The sequence below is a fragment of the Lonchura striata genome, chromosome 3 (genome assembly GCF_050655825.1).
Source record: "Lonchura striata isolate lonStrDom1 chromosome 3, ASM5065582v1, whole genome shotgun sequence".
Taxonomy (NCBI): Eukaryota; Metazoa; Chordata; class Aves; order Passeriformes; family Estrildidae; genus Lonchura; species Lonchura striata.
The window spans coordinates 83,751,398-83,771,883 of NC_140705.1; the positions used below are offsets into that span (position 1 = coordinate 83,751,398).

At 35.5% G+C, this 20,486-nt stretch overlaps 1 protein-coding gene across 14 annotated transcripts in view; it reads right to left on the minus strand.

The window, feature by feature from the left end:
- The window catches only part of SDCCAG8 (SHH signaling and ciliogenesis regulator SDCCAG8), a 104,322-nt gene that overhangs the window by 32,137 nt on the left and 51,699 nt on the right, over window positions 1–20,486 (minus strand). For 9 of the 14 annotated variants that reach the window (XM_085575535.1, XM_085575544.1, XM_085575537.1 and 6 more), the window contains 3 exons: window positions 15,057–15,184; window positions 12,857–12,965; window positions 6,229–6,360 (listed from right to left, as the gene is read on the minus strand). In XM_085575535.1, the coding sequence (XP_085431661.1) occupies window positions 6,229–6,360; window positions 12,857–12,965; window positions 15,057–15,184 (369 nt within the window). The remainder of the gene's footprint in view (window positions 1–6,228; window positions 6,361–12,856; window positions 12,966–15,056; window positions 15,185–20,486) is intronic. The other 5 variants (XM_085575543.1, XM_085575536.1, XM_085575539.1 and 2 more) reach the window with 1 other exon arrangement.

A 20,486-nucleotide genomic window follows, 5' to 3' on the forward strand; every position in this document is an offset into this window, starting at 1 on the left:
CTCAAAGAAATATATGTGTGCATAAACTAAATACATAGGTACATATATTTTAAATACACACATTTGGAAACAGATTAACACAGCACTCTGTGACCTCGAATACATCTTACAGAATATTTTTAAGTTCCCTAAATATCTCTCCGGAAATTTGGTAGGATATTCCCCTCTGCTTCTTATTTGCTTTTTAAAGCTGAGAACTTACTGGCACACAATTTTGCAGCATTTTATGAAAGTCTTGTATTTCACTCTTTGTATACTTCTTCAATTTTTCTAACAACTAAGGAAATTTTTGCTTTGTATGTCTACTGTTTAGGTAGTTGGGGAATAAATCTTTAAAAACAGTGTTTGGGGTCTTATAAATGTAAGCATTTTATTACCTATTTTGAATGGGAATATTATACATATAAAAGCATAAATAATAGATGTATTTATACCACACTATATATGGACACCTATTTAAACTGAGAAAAGGAAAAAACAATTAAAAAGATATATAGTAAACAGACAAATGGTGAACAACAGAGGAATAGAGAGGGAGAGATTCTGAACATCCAATTTCTATTCCAGAGAATTTGAACTGAGCAAACACCCCAATATTAAGCAGAAGCCAAATACACATTCAGACTCTGGTAGGATTTGCAACTTACATATGTGTATAAGTGCTTACACACTAGCCATTAATTATTTCCTAATAGCAGGTCTCTGGAGTATACATTTCTCAGTCTAAAATATGAGTCTATTAAATATTAATAAAATAATTGAGCAATAGTGACAACCCCAAGGTCTGGACAGAGCTGAGAGTTTTATCTGTCTGCACTGCAGTGCTGACACATGCTGACCACAGAGCGTTTTACAAACTCCTTGAGTGAAGGGCTGCACAAACAATTTATAGATCTCCAATTGCTACAGCCATCCTGTTACAGCAAAACCACGCCAAAGAGAAGTGGGCATGATGCTCAGGAAAAAGTGCAGCACACTGCTCTTTAGACATTGAGACAATGTGAGTATCTCTATATCTTTAATATCAAAGGTTCTACGGACACTACCTATGTTAATCTCTATTTTCAATTTAAAAATTAATGCACTTTAAACTAAAAAGCCACAATATAATGCAGTTTTAATCTATGATTGCATTGCTAAACAGATGATTGATCAGATGATTGAACAGATCCTAATAAAATATAGGAACAATTACCTCATTGTCACTTTAAAAAATATACTAATCTATTGGTAGAATAAGAAAGATAATGTATTTAACTGAGAATGAACTGAAAGAAAATAAAGGGCTTTCAGGTAATGATATAACCTAAATTTGTCCATCCGTCATTGTGTCTTGTAAACACACATACACACAAAAAAGTAAATCAGTTTTAAAGAGAAAATGCAAAATTTCAAATGTAACTTGATTGCTCCAGTTATCAAGAATAAATTTTAATTAGTAGTTCTACTGAAGATTTGCCAAATCCAAGATTTCTATTCAGTAGTGTAATAGTGACAAACTAGCTATTGTGATTTTACATAGCAGGTATTTGAAAATGCTGGTGTATTCTCTCTAGATATGTCTCAATTCCCACAGGTATGTGCTCTCTCAAGCATACATGATCTTGCATACACTACCACTTAGTAACAAAACAAAGAAACAACAACGAAAAAAAAACCCAAAAAACAAAAAAATAGCCTTTAAAATCCTTGCCAAACTGGTTATCACATTTTCACTCGAGTGGTCTGTTTAAAGATCCATTTTAGCTATCCTTCCAGATAAGCTTATCCATAAGAATCATACATTTGCCATAGGTAGAAAACAAATATAATTTGTCACATGTTGTGCTATACAGACATTTCTGCACAGTTGCTGCACCGCACTAGAATGTCTGAAGGGGAAGACACCCCAGGTAGTTGGCTGCAGACACATCTCAGCAACATGGCACGTAGTTCCAATTTGACACATAGAGTCTTTATAAATCCAATGTCTATGAAGTCAAACAAATCTCCTTCTTATTTATAGTAACAGGCGAGAGCAGATCTCTGCCGTCTTGTTACACAGATGGTTGCAACATTTTTATAGTTAACTTACAACCACTGATGCCTAAGGAATAGACACACATCTGCCCCAAACTGCCAGTCCTGTAGGCTCTTCTTTTTAACTTTAGCTAGCAAAAATACAGTTGAAATATGTCTAACAGTGTCACCTCCAAAACAAAAAGCCTCAGAGAGATTTGCGTTAAATGTATCATTATTGTTAATGTTATACAGATTGGACATTGATCACACACATTACAGCAAAAATTAAAATTAATAATATAAACCGTAACCACAAGATCTGAGAGAAAATTCATAGCCCCAAATTCTATCTGCTGAACTTTAGAAAAATGTTTGGAAAGAAACTTATTAGAAGCTTCTAAATTTACATTTTATTAAATAGATTTTTAAAGAGCCTTATATTTCCTGTAAACTACAGTCCAAATGCTTTTTTTTTTCTTTAACCACTTGATAAAAAGTAAAGGCATGTCTGGTTTATCTTGAAAAGAAGGAAAGAAATTGCCTAGGATTTTGTTCTCCTGCTTGAAGGTCTTCAATAGGAAACATACAAGGAAAATAGCTAAACTATATTTCATTAAATGCCTCCCATTTTAGACACTGGCTGTCCACAGAAGCAATCCTCTAAATAGCTGCATTACAATCAAATGCTTGTTTTATGAGAAGAGCAGATGCAGAAAAGTAAAGCCATAATTGAACCTTGTAACTATAAGAGTTGTCAATTAAGTTCAGTGAAAGCTTAAACAGCCTGATGAAATCCTGACCCATGGCAGCTTGGGAAAATAATACTTATTCGTATATATGTTCAAACAATAATAGATCTAGGAAGGTTCTTCTCTTTTTCTTCTTACTCTTCAAGTTGGAATAGAAAAGAGCTTGTGAGAAAGTGGATCTGCATTTACAGAACTGGACTAAGCATAGAGGTGAAAATGCACACCTGGAAATTCAGTTTGAAAACAGATTAAGGAAAGAATGAACCAACTTTATACATACAGTTACCCAATTCATTTGGCTTTGAATTTTCCTTCATCTGGAATATATTCAAATTATACAGAGTGGTGCACTGAAAAAAAACCCAAAACCAAAACCAAAAGATAGAAACCTTTTAGTTTTGCTTCATATTATTTTTATTCTTGGCTAGTTTCTACCTTTACAGCTGCCTTATAAGACATTTTGTACTTTCTGCTATCTGCTAATTTCTACTATCAACACAAATCTACAGAATGGGAATTTGAAGAATTTAATAAGACAGCTTGCTTTGAGGTCGAAAATTTATAAAAATGGACTCTGCTACGTAACAGACAAGAATTTCTGCAAGATTCATATCCATGAAGATACATATGATGACCAACTCCAGCTGGACTCAATGTGTCACCTCAGTCCTGCAAACTGTACATCTTTCAGTTCAAGTTTGCCTCAGCAGCATGCGACAACTGTATCATTTAGAATGGACATCTACTTCTTTTAATGCCATATTTCACTGAGTAAAAACACACCAGAAGGGCTGGATACTTCCATTACACTAAAAAGACTGATTCCATACCCTGTTTAATGACTGGAACTTAAAGTAATCTCTTTCTTAGAAATTTGCTTATTTAATTTTGGACTATATTCATTTGCAGCACAAATTCACACAGAGGTAGGAATGGCACTAAAACATTTTTCTTGTTCACTTTCAGGAGAGCAACTATTATGATTGCCAAAATATTTTTGCTCCAAAAGAAATTCTGATTGGTCATTTCAGTATTGTTTTTTTCACAAAACAGTTGTATCAGGGCCTGTCATGCTGTCCCTGGATAGTGTATGGACAGTGATACCTTCTCAAATATCAAAATACCTCATTTTTAAAATGCAAATGTTATGTTCCAAGTTTAGCCAAAATCATTTTAATACAAGAAATTTTCTGAAGATCCAGAATAACAGCAGCTAGAAAATTAGGTCAGAATGCACTTTGTGGGATTGTGCTGCAAAACGACCACTGCTATTTGTAGCTGCATACAAAGGAGAAACAAATGTGTTAAGAAGCAACCATCAACAGTATTTGCTGATATTATTAGTATCTAAGTGATGGATAAAAATCTGAGGCAAAATACATTATTATTATTTGTTGTTTTGCTTTTACTAAATAGTATAGTCAGATTTCTATTTTCAAAATCAGAAGAGAAAAATTACTATTTTTATTTATTGGAAATTCTTCAACATAAATATACAGAACTGCAAGATTTATTTGTTGGGGTAGTTACTCCTTCTGCTTTTATTCACCTAGATTTGTAAACTTCATGACCAAATTACAGCATTTGGGAGTTAATCCTGAAAATCTACTACAGTTTTCACATGGAAATTAAAATTACACTGATATTTTAAAGCAGTTTAGAGTATCAGTCTTGTCACTTATTAGTTGGATTTTAAATTACTAGAGTGCAAGATGACAATTAAAAATATGTTACAAGAGCCATCTCTTAAAATGCTGGTAAAGTATATTGTTCATGTTTAGAACACCTGATAATCTCTGCTACATTTACATATTCTAAAATATTAAATAAGACAAATGCTATTACTGCCCTGCTTTCTCTGTTGTTTGCAAAACAGCAGCAGAAGGTAAGGCATTGCCTGCAGCATGACCACTCTGCTTTCAAACCACTTTTTTGTTCTGGATTAATGCTTTCAGTCTTTTCTAGTGTATAATCATTGCTGCTGCAGCAGAGAATGAGCAACATTTTCCAGTAAATCTATCTTATTTATAAAAATAGATAGAGGAAAGGTTACCCTAAAAACTTGCAAAGCATTTTTAAATTCTACTAGATACTCATAATTCTATAAAAGAACAGCTAGGAGAAAAAAGAGGGGGAAATTTTTTTTCTCCTGAAAGTAAACTCGAATCCTCAGTCCTGCATATGATACGAATCCACTACAACTAAAGAAATCAAAAGGGAGGTGAGATAAATCAAAATATTGTGTGGTTACACAGATGAGGGATGTAGTTGCAGCGTTTTGAATTTCTTTGTTCTCTGAGCTGTAAATGACGATGACAATACAAGGTTACAGAAGAACAGGATGAGGTACAGACAGAAATCTCAAAGGGAAGAGGAAAGAAGTGGCTCTCGATGACCGAAATGAACACATTAAGTACTTGCGAGAAAGAAGATTATAGACAGAGAATAAAGAGATGGCAGTAAAAAAAAAAAAATTAAAAATCAATACTTTAAAGAAAGGAGCATACAGGACTGGCTGCCTTAATACTTGCAAGCTCAGCTCCTCTAAGGTGGTCAATGATGAAAAAAAGCAAACAGAATTTTTCCCAGTAAGGGCTGTCTAGTCCAAATAAAGTTAAACTGCATTTTGCCTTTGACTACTGACAAGAGGTAGCTTTGATGACTGGATTTGCAGAGTTGCCTCTCAGCCTCCTCTATACTTCATCATCTACCTCCACAAGTATGTCAGAACTCCCTCCAGTGCCCATTACACTTAATGTGGAGTGGAAAACAGAAGAAGAAAGCATAGATTAACTTTCTGGAACCAAAAGGAAAAAGCCTCCACAGTGATCTTTGAGGAAGCCTAATCCATGTCACAGCACAAGCCATTATCAGTCTAGATACTCTGGCCAGAACAGTCAATTGATATTGGTGAAAGTATTTCACACTAGTTTTGCTGTAGCTGCTCCCACCTCATCCTGAGGAAGTCACTGCTTCTCTGCAAGGCCTAGAAATGGTCAGTATTTCTCTGGTACTACGATTTTCAGTAAGATTTGTCTTGGTAAACCCCAAAAATACAACTATTACATGGCATAATAGAACACACATCTGTACACCACATTCACATCACTGAATAACCTCCTCCCTCCTTCCTCCCCAGCTTCCCCCTCCCCTTGTTTTTTTTTCTTTTTGAAATTGTAAGACTATTCATACAAGTTACAGCAGAGAACAGCCAAAGCAGCCCACACACATATGTACTAGGTTTAAATTCTTTGGAAGACTATGTTGTTCAAGCTTTCCTTTTATTTATCCAAAATGGCACAAGCAAAAGATGTTAAAAAAAACAACTTGACAGAATGGTTGAGGAGGGGGAAAGAGTGGTCATTTCACAAGGAAAGAATATTACTTTTACACAACCTCGTGTCATTTTTTATGTTTATACAACATGACTGGTACAGTTGAGCATATCACATACTGACAGATTAACAGGACCTCCTACCTTGACTTCATTCTCTCATGTATTCTCCCATGCTGGATACATTGTTGGTCCAATTCATCATTCCGTTTCTGCATCTTCTCCAATCTGCCATGAAGATACTCTTTATCCTGACTAAGCTGGTTGACTTCAGATCTACAGAAGTAAAACAAAGCGATGATGGATGTTGTCAGATTTCATCCTGCAGTATGCCATCAATATGTGGCTCCAGCATTTGTAACATTTCATACATTTATATGTAATGCATAAACAAGCTATTACTAGAACTTAGAGAAACAAAATGCTGTTTCAGATAATTTTAAGACAAAAGATGATACTGGTGGGTATCTTCTAAATATGCCACTGGCAATCACTCAATTATAGGTTGGCTATGCTAATTTCCGCCTAATTTAAACAGGCATGCCATTTGGCATTATGCATCAATGTTAAATAAGATCAATACATGTAAATTCATACTTGTTAAGCAAGAATTTGGCTAACATTTTGGGAACACATTTCAACTTCTTTATTAGCAAAAGCTAACATTTAGTTTAAAAAAACAGCTACTAAAACATTTTTCAACTTTGACTCCGCTTTATGGGTTGAACTCTCAATAGTTCACAGATTGAACTTTCAATAGTGGTACTGTTTTAGAAACTTTAGCAACCTCCTATGTCTAAAATAACATTGCACAGATAAAAAAAAAAAAAAAACATCAACAACAAAACCTTCATAAACCCTTCTCCGCAAAAAAATACTCACACCCAACCAAAAACCCAAAACCTCACTTAGAGGAAAATGAAATAAACTTTCAGAAACAAGGGACAAATCATACAGGCACACACTAATCTACATAAAATTCAGCATAGCCTTTAAGAATATTAGTCACTTCTAAGCAATTCTTATTCTTCACGGGTGAGGAGAGACATCAGATCCATGAATAACCTGGGACTGCTACTTGCTACATCTCTAACCATCAGCAAATGGAGAAACAGGCATGAGCTGTTTCTTAATATCAGGAAAAGACCTCAGATTAAATAGTGATAAAATATACATTATGCACTTGTACAATTTTAACTCTTTGGAAAAGGTTAATGAGAACATGTCAGAATCTGCTATACCATCAGAAAGTACAAATCAAAAGTAAGTAAATTTGATTTATGGCATCTGCCACTCCATATCTCAAGGTTAAAAAGCTTCAGATATATCTTTAAATCATAAACTTAAATATGCTGCAATTACAGCAGAAAGATACTTTACCTTCCTGGCTGTTACAGAATGCAATAACAACTGACATTCTGAAAAATACAACAAAGTGCAGGGAGGAAGGAATACTCCTCCTTCAAAAACATGTTGTTACATTGACAAGTCAAATCTAGAAATGACAACATGATCTTTTCAAGCTTAAATAGAGAACAATGCATGGTATCATCTGTGAATCTGAAAGAACTCAGCAAAGGAAACTTTGGACTGAGACTGTATGTAATTGAATTTAGATTGAGAGTTACAGCTCAATTAAGGAAGATCACACACAAATACACCAGAATTGTGTATTAGATTCCAGTGCACAGGAATTTCCTGGATGGGTACATAACAGCGGGCAGGATGTTATAGGAAGGTACCAGAAACTGGATTTTTCCACCGACCATTTTATAGAAATACTAGTAACTTAAATGTCAGCATTAACAAAGCACTGCCAGCTGGACCAACTGTTATCACACAATGTGAATGCAGTCTGTACTTCATGCTGATACTGTAAGACAGACAACCAGTGGATAAAAGCAAAGTTGCACTGCAGAGCAGCTCAAAGAGACCTGACACAGGACTAAATTAAATTCTGCATTCCTTTCTTTCCAGTAAAATTCAACAACAGCATTTGCCATGTAGGAATACTGCAAATTATCACATTTGTTGGGTTTCCCAACTGGGGGATCCTGCTTGTTTTTCTCTATTTCTATGTGACTGTCTCATTCATGGAAACAGCAAAAGCAACTTTCAAGGTGATAAAATTGTCCACGTTTTATAAGGATTTATTAATCTCCATTACACTTGTAGGTGCCCAAAGTCTTTCTGGAAAGATCAAGTAATTCAAATCAATCAAAATCAAAACACTACTGAAAATCACAATTAATTAAAGTAAGAAATGAGTTAATTAAAACCACAAGTATCATAATCTCCAGTCTCTAAAATAGAGCTCTAAATGCCTGATGCTTTGAAGCACGTACGAGTGTTGTCTTCTCCTAAAACATCTTTTGTAATTACAGTTAAACGCAGAAAAAATTTTCTAATTATGACATTATTTATACAACATCCTTTCCATGTAACTAAGAGTCTGACCACCAAGACTCAAATATTTAATGACCCTGGAGTTTTGAAGGACAGCACATATGAAGGACAGAATGGTTAGGTCCATGTTAAAAGCTCATGAGTGTTGGCATAAAAGAAAGAACACCAGTCCAATACAATATTGCATACCAAGAGTCTTCCATTGTCACTTGTGACTGATTCCCTTTGCATCTTTAAACACACCTTTTATCCACCTCAGTTTCCAAAGATTAAGATGAGGCAGCTAATTCTATGCGATATTTAAGTTACTTCACACATTGAGTTAAAAAAAAAGCCAACAAATCCAAACCCACCATAATTGTACTAAGCCTAACAACTGTACTGAATGCTATAGAACATTTGTACAGGAGTAGGAATTCCACTCAGCCAGAGGCACAACCAGTCCTGTGTAAATGCTTCTGAACAACTCTGCTCCCAAGGTATCACAGAATGAAGAGAGCGGGGGTAAGCATCAAAGCCCACAGTGCTGAACTTCGGGGATAGTTCACTCATAATGCCAGGGACAGAGATAAATGAATCACTGTCTGATGGACACTGCAGAACTAAAGGACACAGCATGGATGCGCTGATGTTGTTCCACCAGAGCTACTCTGGGTCCAGCAGTCTGAGCAATAAGCTGAGGTAGAAACTGAAGCATGCATGCATTTGGAGCTGAACTCAGCAGGAAGGGTCACTTCTGCAGACTCAGGCTGGCTCCACAAGTCAGGCAGTCATGGATCTGTGTGTGCTTCTGATATCTGATACACTCAAATGACCTGTATGAAATCACTGTTATTTTGAAAGTACACAGAGCAACATCACATGAAAATGTAAAATGCATGCTTGTAATTGGATGCATAATAGATTTTGCCAAACCTCATTCACTTGTCGCTATATCAAAAATAATTGATGGGGGCAGAAGCAACAACAGAAAAAACCCCTCTATACTTCTGGATCCATTTAACTACCTCAACTTCTATTTAAAAACCACTTTAAGGTTTTATCTACCATCTTTGCTGGAAGAGTCCTGGAAAAAACCCCAAACAGGTTAGCCTCCAAACCACTTAAATACTAAAGGGAAAAAAAAAAAAAAGAGAGGAAATCTTAAATAGTCACAATTCAAAGCCAATCTTAGGATATCTTTAGGATGAGCTGATTTTTGACCATTAAGGTGGTAATGCTGCCTTTGCTCCTCTGAACTTGCTTTTGCATTTTAGTGCTTTTTAAACACTGCCTTTTCCTGCTCTTAAAATCAATTGTTTACATGCACAGAAATTAAATACACTCTAAAATATTTTCTGTTGATGCAGTATTGTTGCTTCTAATTTTAGTGACTGAACCTTCAGACAGACTGTTCCCCATCTTCATACAGCTACCTTCAACATACATTTCACTTCTGGTATTGAGTGCAATGACTGCAGTCAACCAAACATGCAGAAAAATAGTTCAGCCGGGTATGTGTTCTTTACTTCAATTAAACTCACACAGTTGGATGCCTACTGTTGCCAAACCAGTAATATAATTTATACATTATAGTCCAAACAGTAAAACTACACTAAAAGTCATTTAACAATATTTATAACACCATAAAAAACAGTGTTAAAATATATGAACTGCAATATGTACCAAAATGATAAAATTTGTTTCTCATCATCAGTGATTAAAACGAGGATCATTGCTCTAGCTTCAATACTCACAACCCTGGTGACAGATTAGAATTCAAATCTTAATGATCAATTTACAATTAACAAGATAGAAGTGAAACAAATTAAACCAACCATTATATATAACGAGACCCAATGGACTCCCATTGTTCCCCTTAATTACAAAACGCAAATCACAAATACACAGTGGGTAGTGTTAAGCATTAATCTACAACCTAGAAACTCAGACAGTGACAGAGGAAAAAAAAGAACAAAACAAGAGAGAAACAGAGAAGAAATCAACAAACGACTATATTTTTAAACATGCCTATGCATACAAAAACCTTCACAGACACTATCTTCTTTCTGCACAGCTTGAGGGGTTTATAATTCGTCTGACATTGTCTTTCTGATGCCTCTCTGTGTAGGGACTAGCTCAAAAAATGGTTCCAGCTTACATATAAACAAAAAAACAGTTTAGATTTCTCAGAAAACCTGCATTAAATATAAAAATATATGTGCCATTCAGATGCATTCCACTGAAACTGTATAAATATGTAGCTGTCACAGATAAATTTGAAATATCTCTTATTACAAATGCATAGTTCCTATTAAATGAAATAAAATTTAAATGAACTTACTATTGCATATCTTATTAAAAGAGCTTGACTGTTCCACCAATTAAATAACTGTCTTGGTAGCACACAGTTATTTCTTAAACCCATGGAAATGAAGGAACAAAGATTCTAGAGGTACAGCAAGAAAATACATATCCAGGTCCAAAATTCAGTTTGTGGTAAAGTCAAAAACATGGAAAAAAAAAAAAAGAAAAATGTTTTCTGTGAAAATAGGGCACACTGCTGCTTTATGATCTGCTTTTATTAATGTACATAAGTACTAAGTTATAAAATCTTCCCTAAATTACTGCTTTTTTCCAGAAGACAAAACTACAATATCCTGTCCCAGAATATGTTTTTACACAACATTCAGTGACAATGAGCTGAAGATTGCCATTTGGAGAGGTGCTACTGAGGAATACACGGTGCTGATGATGCATTTAGAACTTGGCTAAAATAATTTTCTGCATCTGATCTCCTGATCACATCACTTTGTGAAGCCATCTATATTAGTCTGTCATTTTCCACCACCTCCAGCTCCACCTTGCTGTTCTCATTTTTACCTTTTTTTTTTTTTTTTTTTTTTCTTTTGTCTCTACCTATTTCTCTCCCTGTAACTGATTGATGCAAGAGGGCTCCTTTTCCCATTTTCAGGTCCTTGACATAGGCAGCTAATGCTGCTAGGGGGAAAAACACTTGGCAATATCTAGTATTTATTTTCAGAGAATAATGTGTTTTCAGAGTATGTTTTCTGTCTTTCCTTCATCCTTTACAGTTACTAGTCTGTGACTGTGAGCTCTAGCAACAAAGTCTGTGTGCTTTTTTATTGCTGGAATAATAATATGGTTTTAATCCATTTAGATTTTGCATTACATTAGCAGAAGAGCTCTGCTTTTTCAGAGGAAAAATTCTCTTTGCTTCTCTCTCAAGTACCCCTCACAACACTTGCATGGGAATATTGCTCACAGTCACTCAAGTTTCTGGTTTCTTCCCTAAACACCCTGAATGGGATTCATCTCCCACCTTCAGCCACTTAACAGCTAGTCAACACTATATTCAGTGGGAAGAAGGATGGGCAGTGGAGGCACTACCCATGGGAAACACCACAGATTTTATTTATTACAGACATATATATGTGTGTGTGTCTGTCATCTACTTAAATCATTCCCCTTTGACCATTCCTGGGAAGAGGGTACTGGGATAAATGAGCTCTCTCTCTGAGTGAGTGTTGCCTCTTCTTCATTACCTTAAGAGGATGATTAAAACCATCCAGCCAAAGAATCCTGTCTTGAAAACCAGTTTTATTTTTGCTGAGTGTTTCCCATGAGCCATCAGATGAATATTAGCCTTAATTACCAAATTCACTTTGCATGTAATTTACAGAAGCTACAGAATGCCAACTCTCCAGTGAAGTCCAGTTTACCACTCTAAATGTGAACCCCCAAAAAAATTTCAACTTATTTGCTGCGAAAGAACTACAAAATTCATGTTTTCTTTCCCAAATAGTTCTGTCTTACAGAACTTTTGAATAGATAACTCCATAGCTTTGTATTTCTTTAAATTATTCCAGGTGTTGCTTTTTTCCTCAGTTTTTAATGGCTTTGAACTTAGATCTGCTATTGATTGATAAAAAACGGCAGCATAATCAGAGCATCAATGACAATCAATTTTGATGACTATTATTTTATAGACAATGTCCAGTGTGTAGTGCAGTACTGTGAAAAGAGCACTAGAGTAAATAAATAAAATTACAACAGATTTGACATCATTTTTTTCATATAATTTCAGATAAACTTGAATTGTACCTTTTTAAACTATTTTCCACCCTTCATATTAAGAATATGAACACAAGGAAGAAAATATGACACAATTTTTACCTTGGAATTGTCACAGAAATTTGAATTACTAGTCAGAAACATAATCTTAAGGGGCACATACTATACTGAATTTTTAAGGGGTGTATATTACATTGATATGATGAAAAGTAATAAATATTAAAATACAAATAAAACAATAAATAAGCATATCCTAGTAATAAAAGGGTCATGTTAATAAAAATATACTAACCTGTATTTTTCTGACATTTGTTCCAACTTTTTTGCCAACACAAAACATTCTTCCTTTAATTTTGCTATGAATGTATTCTGGGAGGTCAGCAATGAATCCAGTTCTTCTACTAGAAACCATAAAATTATGATATTATAAAATTACAATTATAAAAATTTATAGATAGCATCGAAACAATTTTATATATTCTTAATTTCTTTCTTCTAGGTCATTCTAGTTTTGAAATGTCTTTTAAACTTCAGCTACTTGGACATCATCACTTACCAAATTAAGGCACTATGTCAGAATTAGCTGAAGTGTTAAAGCAATGTTGCTACCGAATTTGGTCTTGTAAGAGAAGAATCACTGAGAAGACTAGATATCTAATCTGGTGGACTTGCTTTTTAGCTACAAGTTCACTGACATTTCTAGGAAGAATACAATTGGCAAGCCATGCTTTAGCAGACTTTTGCCTGCTCAACTGGTGCAGAGGGTACACCAGCAGCCCAAATGCTCACACTGTAGACTCATTTCAGTATCTCCTTAAAACAGCAGTTTTTTTATTTACTGTGTCCTGAGCTTACCATGAATAATGCAATTTTTTATTCTTAAATTATACAATTTAGACATACTGTCCAGTGACAGTTGAAATTAAACCATTTTATAAAGTAATTTTCAGATACTATCAGTTTGGACTGCACCTAAACTCATGACCTAGAATCCAGGTATCTTTATTCTTTCAAAAGGAAGATACTGCAAAATGATCTTTCTTGATTTTTGCTTTTAAAATCAGTGAAAGCATAACCACTCTTGCCCAAATTCCTTCTATGTGTGTAGGGTCATAATAAACAAGGTTTTCTCTATATACATTATAAATTACTATAAATTCCCTCTAATTCTACTAGAGATATATAAAAACAGATCTGGCCTCCTATTGTTTCATTTTTATATACTGGGACAATTTATACACCAGGAAGGTAAATTACATTTCTCTTGTGAAAAATTACACATGGTCATATGCAGATGTGCTGCCTAAAGGAGGAAAAAATTATTCTGAGAGCCTCTTTTCTTCTCCTACAGTGTAGGCAGCAGCCATAATGTAGCTGTTTGCATTCCCTGAACACATGGAAATATCCTTTAATACTGTGATAATACTAAAAAAAGGCAGAAAATTTAATAGTATGCCTGCTACCTTACGTATTATACAACATCCCTTAAAATTAATATACATTGTATAGTTTTCCTGAAAGTACAGCATGACTGGTGGGTAAATATGGTATTTTGTTAAACACATAAATACATAATTTTCAGCTATTCCATACCAGCTGAAACTCCTCCTCCTTTCCATGCTCATAGGTTACAGATTTCATCTCTTAAAAATTCCCTTTTCTTTATTTATAATATGCACTTCTATTAATGTTGTTGGCATAGTACTTCATAATACAAAAAGCTCTTTTTTGTTTGTTTGGAAAACCCATTTTACTTCCAGATTAAAGTTAGATGTTATTGATGGGCTAAGTCAATGCAATGAAGTCTCCTATTATGAGAACCTGAAGTATGCAAGGGATTAAACATCTTTCTTCTAGACTGAGGATGTGGGGGAGGCACATGGTAATGCTAAAAATGTTTGAGGCTGCAAAGATTAAATAAAGGAACATATCAATTTGGAGCCAGTGAATTACATCCAGCTGCGACAGTGAATTAAGAACCGATTAATGGCTAAAGCTTTTCTCCAGTTTGGATGCCGAAGCAAACTCATTAAGCTTTTAGAGTAGCTATAATGTGTGTACTGTGGGAACTGTTCAATGCTATTCAGGAGACTTTAACTGTAAGCTCAGAGCATTTCCCGCAGAGCTTCTGATGCTATTTTCTTTATATAACATGTGTGCCTGAAAATCCAGCCAAAAACAAGCCCTTTGTTTTTCTACTTTGTTGTGGTCTCTCTCAGCTTTACGTTTCTTGAACACAGGTAAATAAACTCATAATCCAGATGGTGCAGCAGATGTGAGAGCAGCACTCTGAAATCAACAGACAGTGGGCAATACTTCCCATTTTCTCTTTTAAACGCTAACTAATATGTAATTCGGAATCTCCGGTGTAGTTAGCATCTGCTCCCTTCGGCCAGCCAAAGGTTACAGGTGTTCCTGATGTCATTTCACAGTAAGGCGTGGGCCTGGCTTGTGAGTGAGTGCCCAGGCTCTAATCTTTCCCTACCACCTACCAGTTTTCTCATGCTGGGCCTCCATTTGCTGCATCTTCTGTGTCAGCTCCTGCTCTCTTTGCTGGGCCTGAAGGGCTTGGGCCTTCGCTTCACTGCTAATGCAGTGCTGAATGTTCTCTTTCTCCAATCTATTAAAAAAAACCAAATAGGAAATAAAGAAAAATAAAAATCATACAGTGAAGACGATAAATTAAAAGGGTAAAGCAGAACATTCAAATAATAATAATAAAAATCTGGCCAAGCTTTTCATATTAAACATTCTCCTCCCACTTCAGGTTATACAAACCAACCTTTCTCTTACAACGTCAAACATTCCCCAGCAACTAGCAGAAAATGGATAAAAAGTATGATCTATTTCCTGAGAGAAAATTGGCCCTGCAGACAAAAATAGGATTTTATTTTTAAAAATTTTAATCACGACCTTGTTTTTATAAGGAAGTTTACCAACATTCACTCTGCACTGCACATATTATTTGCGTTTTCTTTTAAATGCTATTTGTTTAATTCTGCAAGGAAGCTTAGGGACCTGACCCTGAGATGGACTGCTTCCCAGTGAATCAGCAGGAGATAAGTCAATGGGAGTGATTGCCACAGTGCTCATGATACAGCTACTCTGAAAGCTTAATGAGATTTCTCGAGCAACCAAAAAAGTTTTAACTATTAATTTATGTAAATAGGAGATGAATGCATCTATGACAATAGAGTAGACTGCTAGCACCACACAGGCCCAGCCCCTTGTGGTTCTGCTCACTGGGGGGTTGTACAGGAAGGTCTTAAGCCCAGTACTATTATTGAAGTATGCAGGCAAGAGAGCAATTTACTTGACCAGATATGCAAGATGGGGCAATCCACTCCTGAGGCAAAACAAATGCTAGACTACCACACTCCATTGAAGCATTTTATTTAATGCAAGCCAAGCAAAAAGAGCATGGAAAATAAAACCCTAAAAAGATATATGCATGTAAATTAGAAAAGATCCTGAACTGCAAATTCAGATCTAAACTTTCTCAAAGGTGGTGAATATTTATCTGGTGCACATTGGGATCCACATTTAAAACGTCAGTGAGTTCACACATACAAGAATTGATTTCTAGATTTCAAATTACATGAGAAAATGCCTTTCTACTGAAATGACATTTAATAGCTTGGAATAGGCTTCAAAAAAGTCTTATAAACATGTTTTATTCTAGGGATATTACCTATTTCAGAGGGCTACAAAACAGAACACGGGCACAGATCATGTAAGGATAAAGCCACATCTCATGTGGTTGCTGCACTTAACCTTTGGATTGGTGCCTAATAACCCATCCGAGATATTGCAATATCTCAGCATGGCACACACACAATGTTAAATCTTCTCTCTCAAATTTACCCCAAAGCAATACAAATGGTGGGTCACATTACACTAATTCCTGGTCCTGATGTTTCAAGCCCTACCTTAGGCAAAACTCCCTTGGAAATCACAGGCAGTTTCTTCTGAAGTAAGACAGCAAATACGTTTAGATAGCAAAAATATTAGAGTGTTAAGGAAACAAAGCACAATTTTAAAGGAAATTTCATACACTGAATGGCACTTTATCACATCACTCTCAGAATAGCTTTGTAATCATATTGGGGCTATCATAAGGAGTGATGCTCCCATCATTTTTTCAAGTGTAAGCTCCAAATATGGAAAGTATTACTAAGAATATTTTTCCCATATTTTTTGGAAACCAGTCTGTGCAAACCCCTTTATTTTACAAATATTTTTTTATTTTCAGAAAGTTGTTATAAACACTGGATTGCTCAAAAAACTAAAGGAAAAACAAGCCACCTCTCTCACATTCCTATGACGCTTTCAGCTGAAGAAAGTGTCACTAGCACAGTGTTTTGAATAGCTCTCATGTGAGATGGCTGTGTGCAGTTGGGTGCTGTGCAGTCATCTGGCACACAGCTGGCTGGCTGACCTTCTGCTGGGGGTAACCTTCAGCATGCAGCAAGCTGTACAGCTCAAGCTACCAAGACAAACCTGTCAAGGTCCATTCCTCATTGCTAGGGCCCCTCCCCATGAACTAATGCTAACCAGCAAATTCAAAATAAATGGAGACTCTACTCCCCCAAAACACTCTCCTGTGTAGGGGGACCCATCCAAAAGAGCCACTCACCTGTGTCACTGCATAGAGAAGCTAGCAGGAGCTCAGAAACCATGCATGTGTGGTGAGTGCCCTGTGTCTGAAGTGTGTATGGGGTGGTGGAAGATGAATTTATACAGCAGACAAAAGCTCAGTTGTAAAACTATTAAAACAGGTAATTCTTACACAGAAGAGCAGCTTCTTAGGACTTAAAAGATTTTAGAATTAAAACACATCCAGTGCCACACAGAGAAATATCTGAGGTGCTTAGAACTGCTCAGGAATGAAAATATGTCCTGGAGCCAAATCTGTCTGAATTGAGTGGCATGTCATTTATCTACACCTTGAGTTGAACCTGCTCTGTAAGTTCAGTCTCTCTGCCCTCCAACTGAAAATTTCCCCAACACATATTTATGAGAAAAAAAAAGTATAATACATGCAGAAAGCAGCCCAAGAAATTTTAGGATCTACTGGTAACTTTCCTGCTACAACCAACAAATACTGGAGGAGTCTAGAAGCTTTGACACTGTCTCTCCAATTGCAATTTCTTAAATCAGTTCTTTCACAATTCAGAGTAAAAGAAAATCTATGGACTGTATACAGGAGACAGACCTTAGTCCCTCCAGCATTAGTGCAAAGACATCAAAGGTCTCCTACTACAAAAACTTCAGAATGTCTCATGGAGAGCACAGAGACAATGAAAAGCAAAGCTACAACTGACTAATTTTGATGACACAGGTAATATCTGAATCAGAAATGACAGCTAAAGATTAATTGCTCCAGAACTTTTAAAAACTTCATCTGTAGAGGTCAAATATAGGAGATGAGTGGTTAAAGTGCACCAGCCTGTTCTCTACTGGAATTCAAGCACTAGTTCTACTGAGTGCAAAACACTAAACACAGTAAAATGAACATCTGGTAGGTCACAACACTGATCAGTTTTACCAAAGCAGACACATTAAACTCATGGAAACTTTCACTTCTGTGTAACAAAGTCAGAAACGACCAAAGACTCAATCATGGAGAAAGTTCAAGCTCTTCTTGAGCCCTGTTCTGAAACACAGGTTTTCCACAGCGATTTTAGTCCTGAACACCTGTTTTAAGTCTGCATTATGGCTATCAATAGTCATAGTTAACTCAATTAACTGGCTTGCAAGTCTCAATGAACTCGATACTGGTTTGCAGTGCATGAAAGTTATGCTTTTCAAATGTTCTTGACAAAACAAAAGGCACTGTGAACTGTAGTTTAGCACAGGAAGAAGATAATTGCCATTTCTGACAAACTTTAAAAAAATCTTTGCTGTAACTGAAAGTGAAAAATTCAAAGTGAAAATTCACTTTGATCTCAAAGCTAACATGAAGGTATGCTGACTGAATTTGAGCCATCAAAATTAATTTTAAAAAACCAAATAAAACCCCAAACCAAAATAACCCCCCAAATCAAAACACCTTTCTCACACTAACAAACAAAAATTGGATCACAGATCTATTTACAAGAGAAGTCCACTCTCTGCCAAAGGGTTTTGCAGTAAAGAAAAAGGCAGTATTTAAAGAATAGTGACATTAAAGTCATATTTGACACAACTAAAAGCTCATATATTTTTGACTAGAATAAAACAGAACTTAGATTGATAAAAGTTTGAGTTTCAGTACAGTAAAATAGTTTGAATTTCACTAGTTCAATAGTGTCTATTTCTGAAGGAGTCTTTTTAAAATACAAAAATATAAAAATACAAAAATACAAAAATACAAAAAGCAGGATGATTATTAACATAGAATTAGGCCTCTGACTGGAGGTTGCCAGTATTTCTTATGGCAAAGCAACTACAATTCCATGTAGTTACTACAACCATGTAGTTACTACAATTCCATATAGTTACTACAACAACCATGCTTCCTACATTGGATATTTGATTTTTCCATGAGAATCAACATATGGCATTTTTAAAAAAGCCATCCATTAGTAATGAATATGAACTTAACTGGACAAAATAAAATACTCTAGCAATTAGTTTGGTGATACACAAACCTTTATCATAGCATTATTTTTGACATCTTCATTTAATATCAATTATAGTTTAAAATATAACTATATAAAGCATTTTTGCATTCATATATACTTGCTTTAACCCAAACTTCATAAATCACTAAGTAGTAGTCAGTATTTAGTGTTCCAAATGCTTGAGCTAGCCAAACTAACAAGACTTGTCTAAATGATGACCAGTCCTGGAAGTCTGCACCCACACTCAGACTTGGGCAGCAGAAGGACCAGTCAAGCCTAACACTGATGCTTTTACCACATGCCTCAGTGGTCCAGAACAAACCCCCTTCCTAGGTAACATCCAGCCAAGTGGGCCAGCACTGTGAGACACTGCACAACAAATTACCTCAGAAGAGAGAAAGGACTCAGCTCTTTCAGAGGAAATGAGCTTTCTCTCACAGTATTTTTGAAAATAAATGTAAAGCAGAAGATTCTGTACCAAACTGGAAAAGTTTTGAGGAGTTACCCAAGCATTTTATTCCCAGTATCTTTAATAAAATCTGGCATGAAGTCACTCAAATAAATTAAAACTCTTGAAAATAGGACTTGGAAGACTACATGTATTAGAAGCCCTAAAGACCAAATAACTTTGGGTACAAAGGGTCAGCAGTGTTTTGTGCAGTCTGCATTGCAAGCTTTCTGCAATACAGATTTAGTGGACTGTCCAATACGAGTACCTTTCTGAATCACCTTCTCATAGGTTGTTTTACCTTATTATTTCAGCTGCAAATGTCAAAGGAAAAATGGAAAACTAGAGCATATCCTTGCTCTTCTCTCAGGCTATAGAAGGAGAAAAACCCAACCAAAACACACATCCATGTTAAAAAGGAAAAAAAAAAAGTATAAAAGCTGAAACAAGATGTCACACTCCCTGACTTATTCTCTAATGGGACACATGAGAAAATTTTTTGCTATCTCTAACTTTATTACCAGACACTATTCAAAACTCACAATGATAAAGGTCATAAGAGAAGGTATACAGAAAAAGATCACACTTCACAAACTTCTTTCTCCTGTATTTTTCATGTATCTTTGTATGTATGTCATACATAGAAGAGTAAGGGCTCATTTTTAATTTTTTCAGGTTATCAGACAAGTCTAAAGGTTGGGCTGCAAACATGATAAAAACCCCCAGTGTACCAAGAAGTCATTCTCCCCAGGAATAGTATTAAATAATTATATTAATGTAAAACTTCTATAACTCCTTTCAGACCAGCCTTTCAATTTAACAGCACTGCAGTACCCCATTCAGCTATTAACAAAAGATAATGTGTTTAC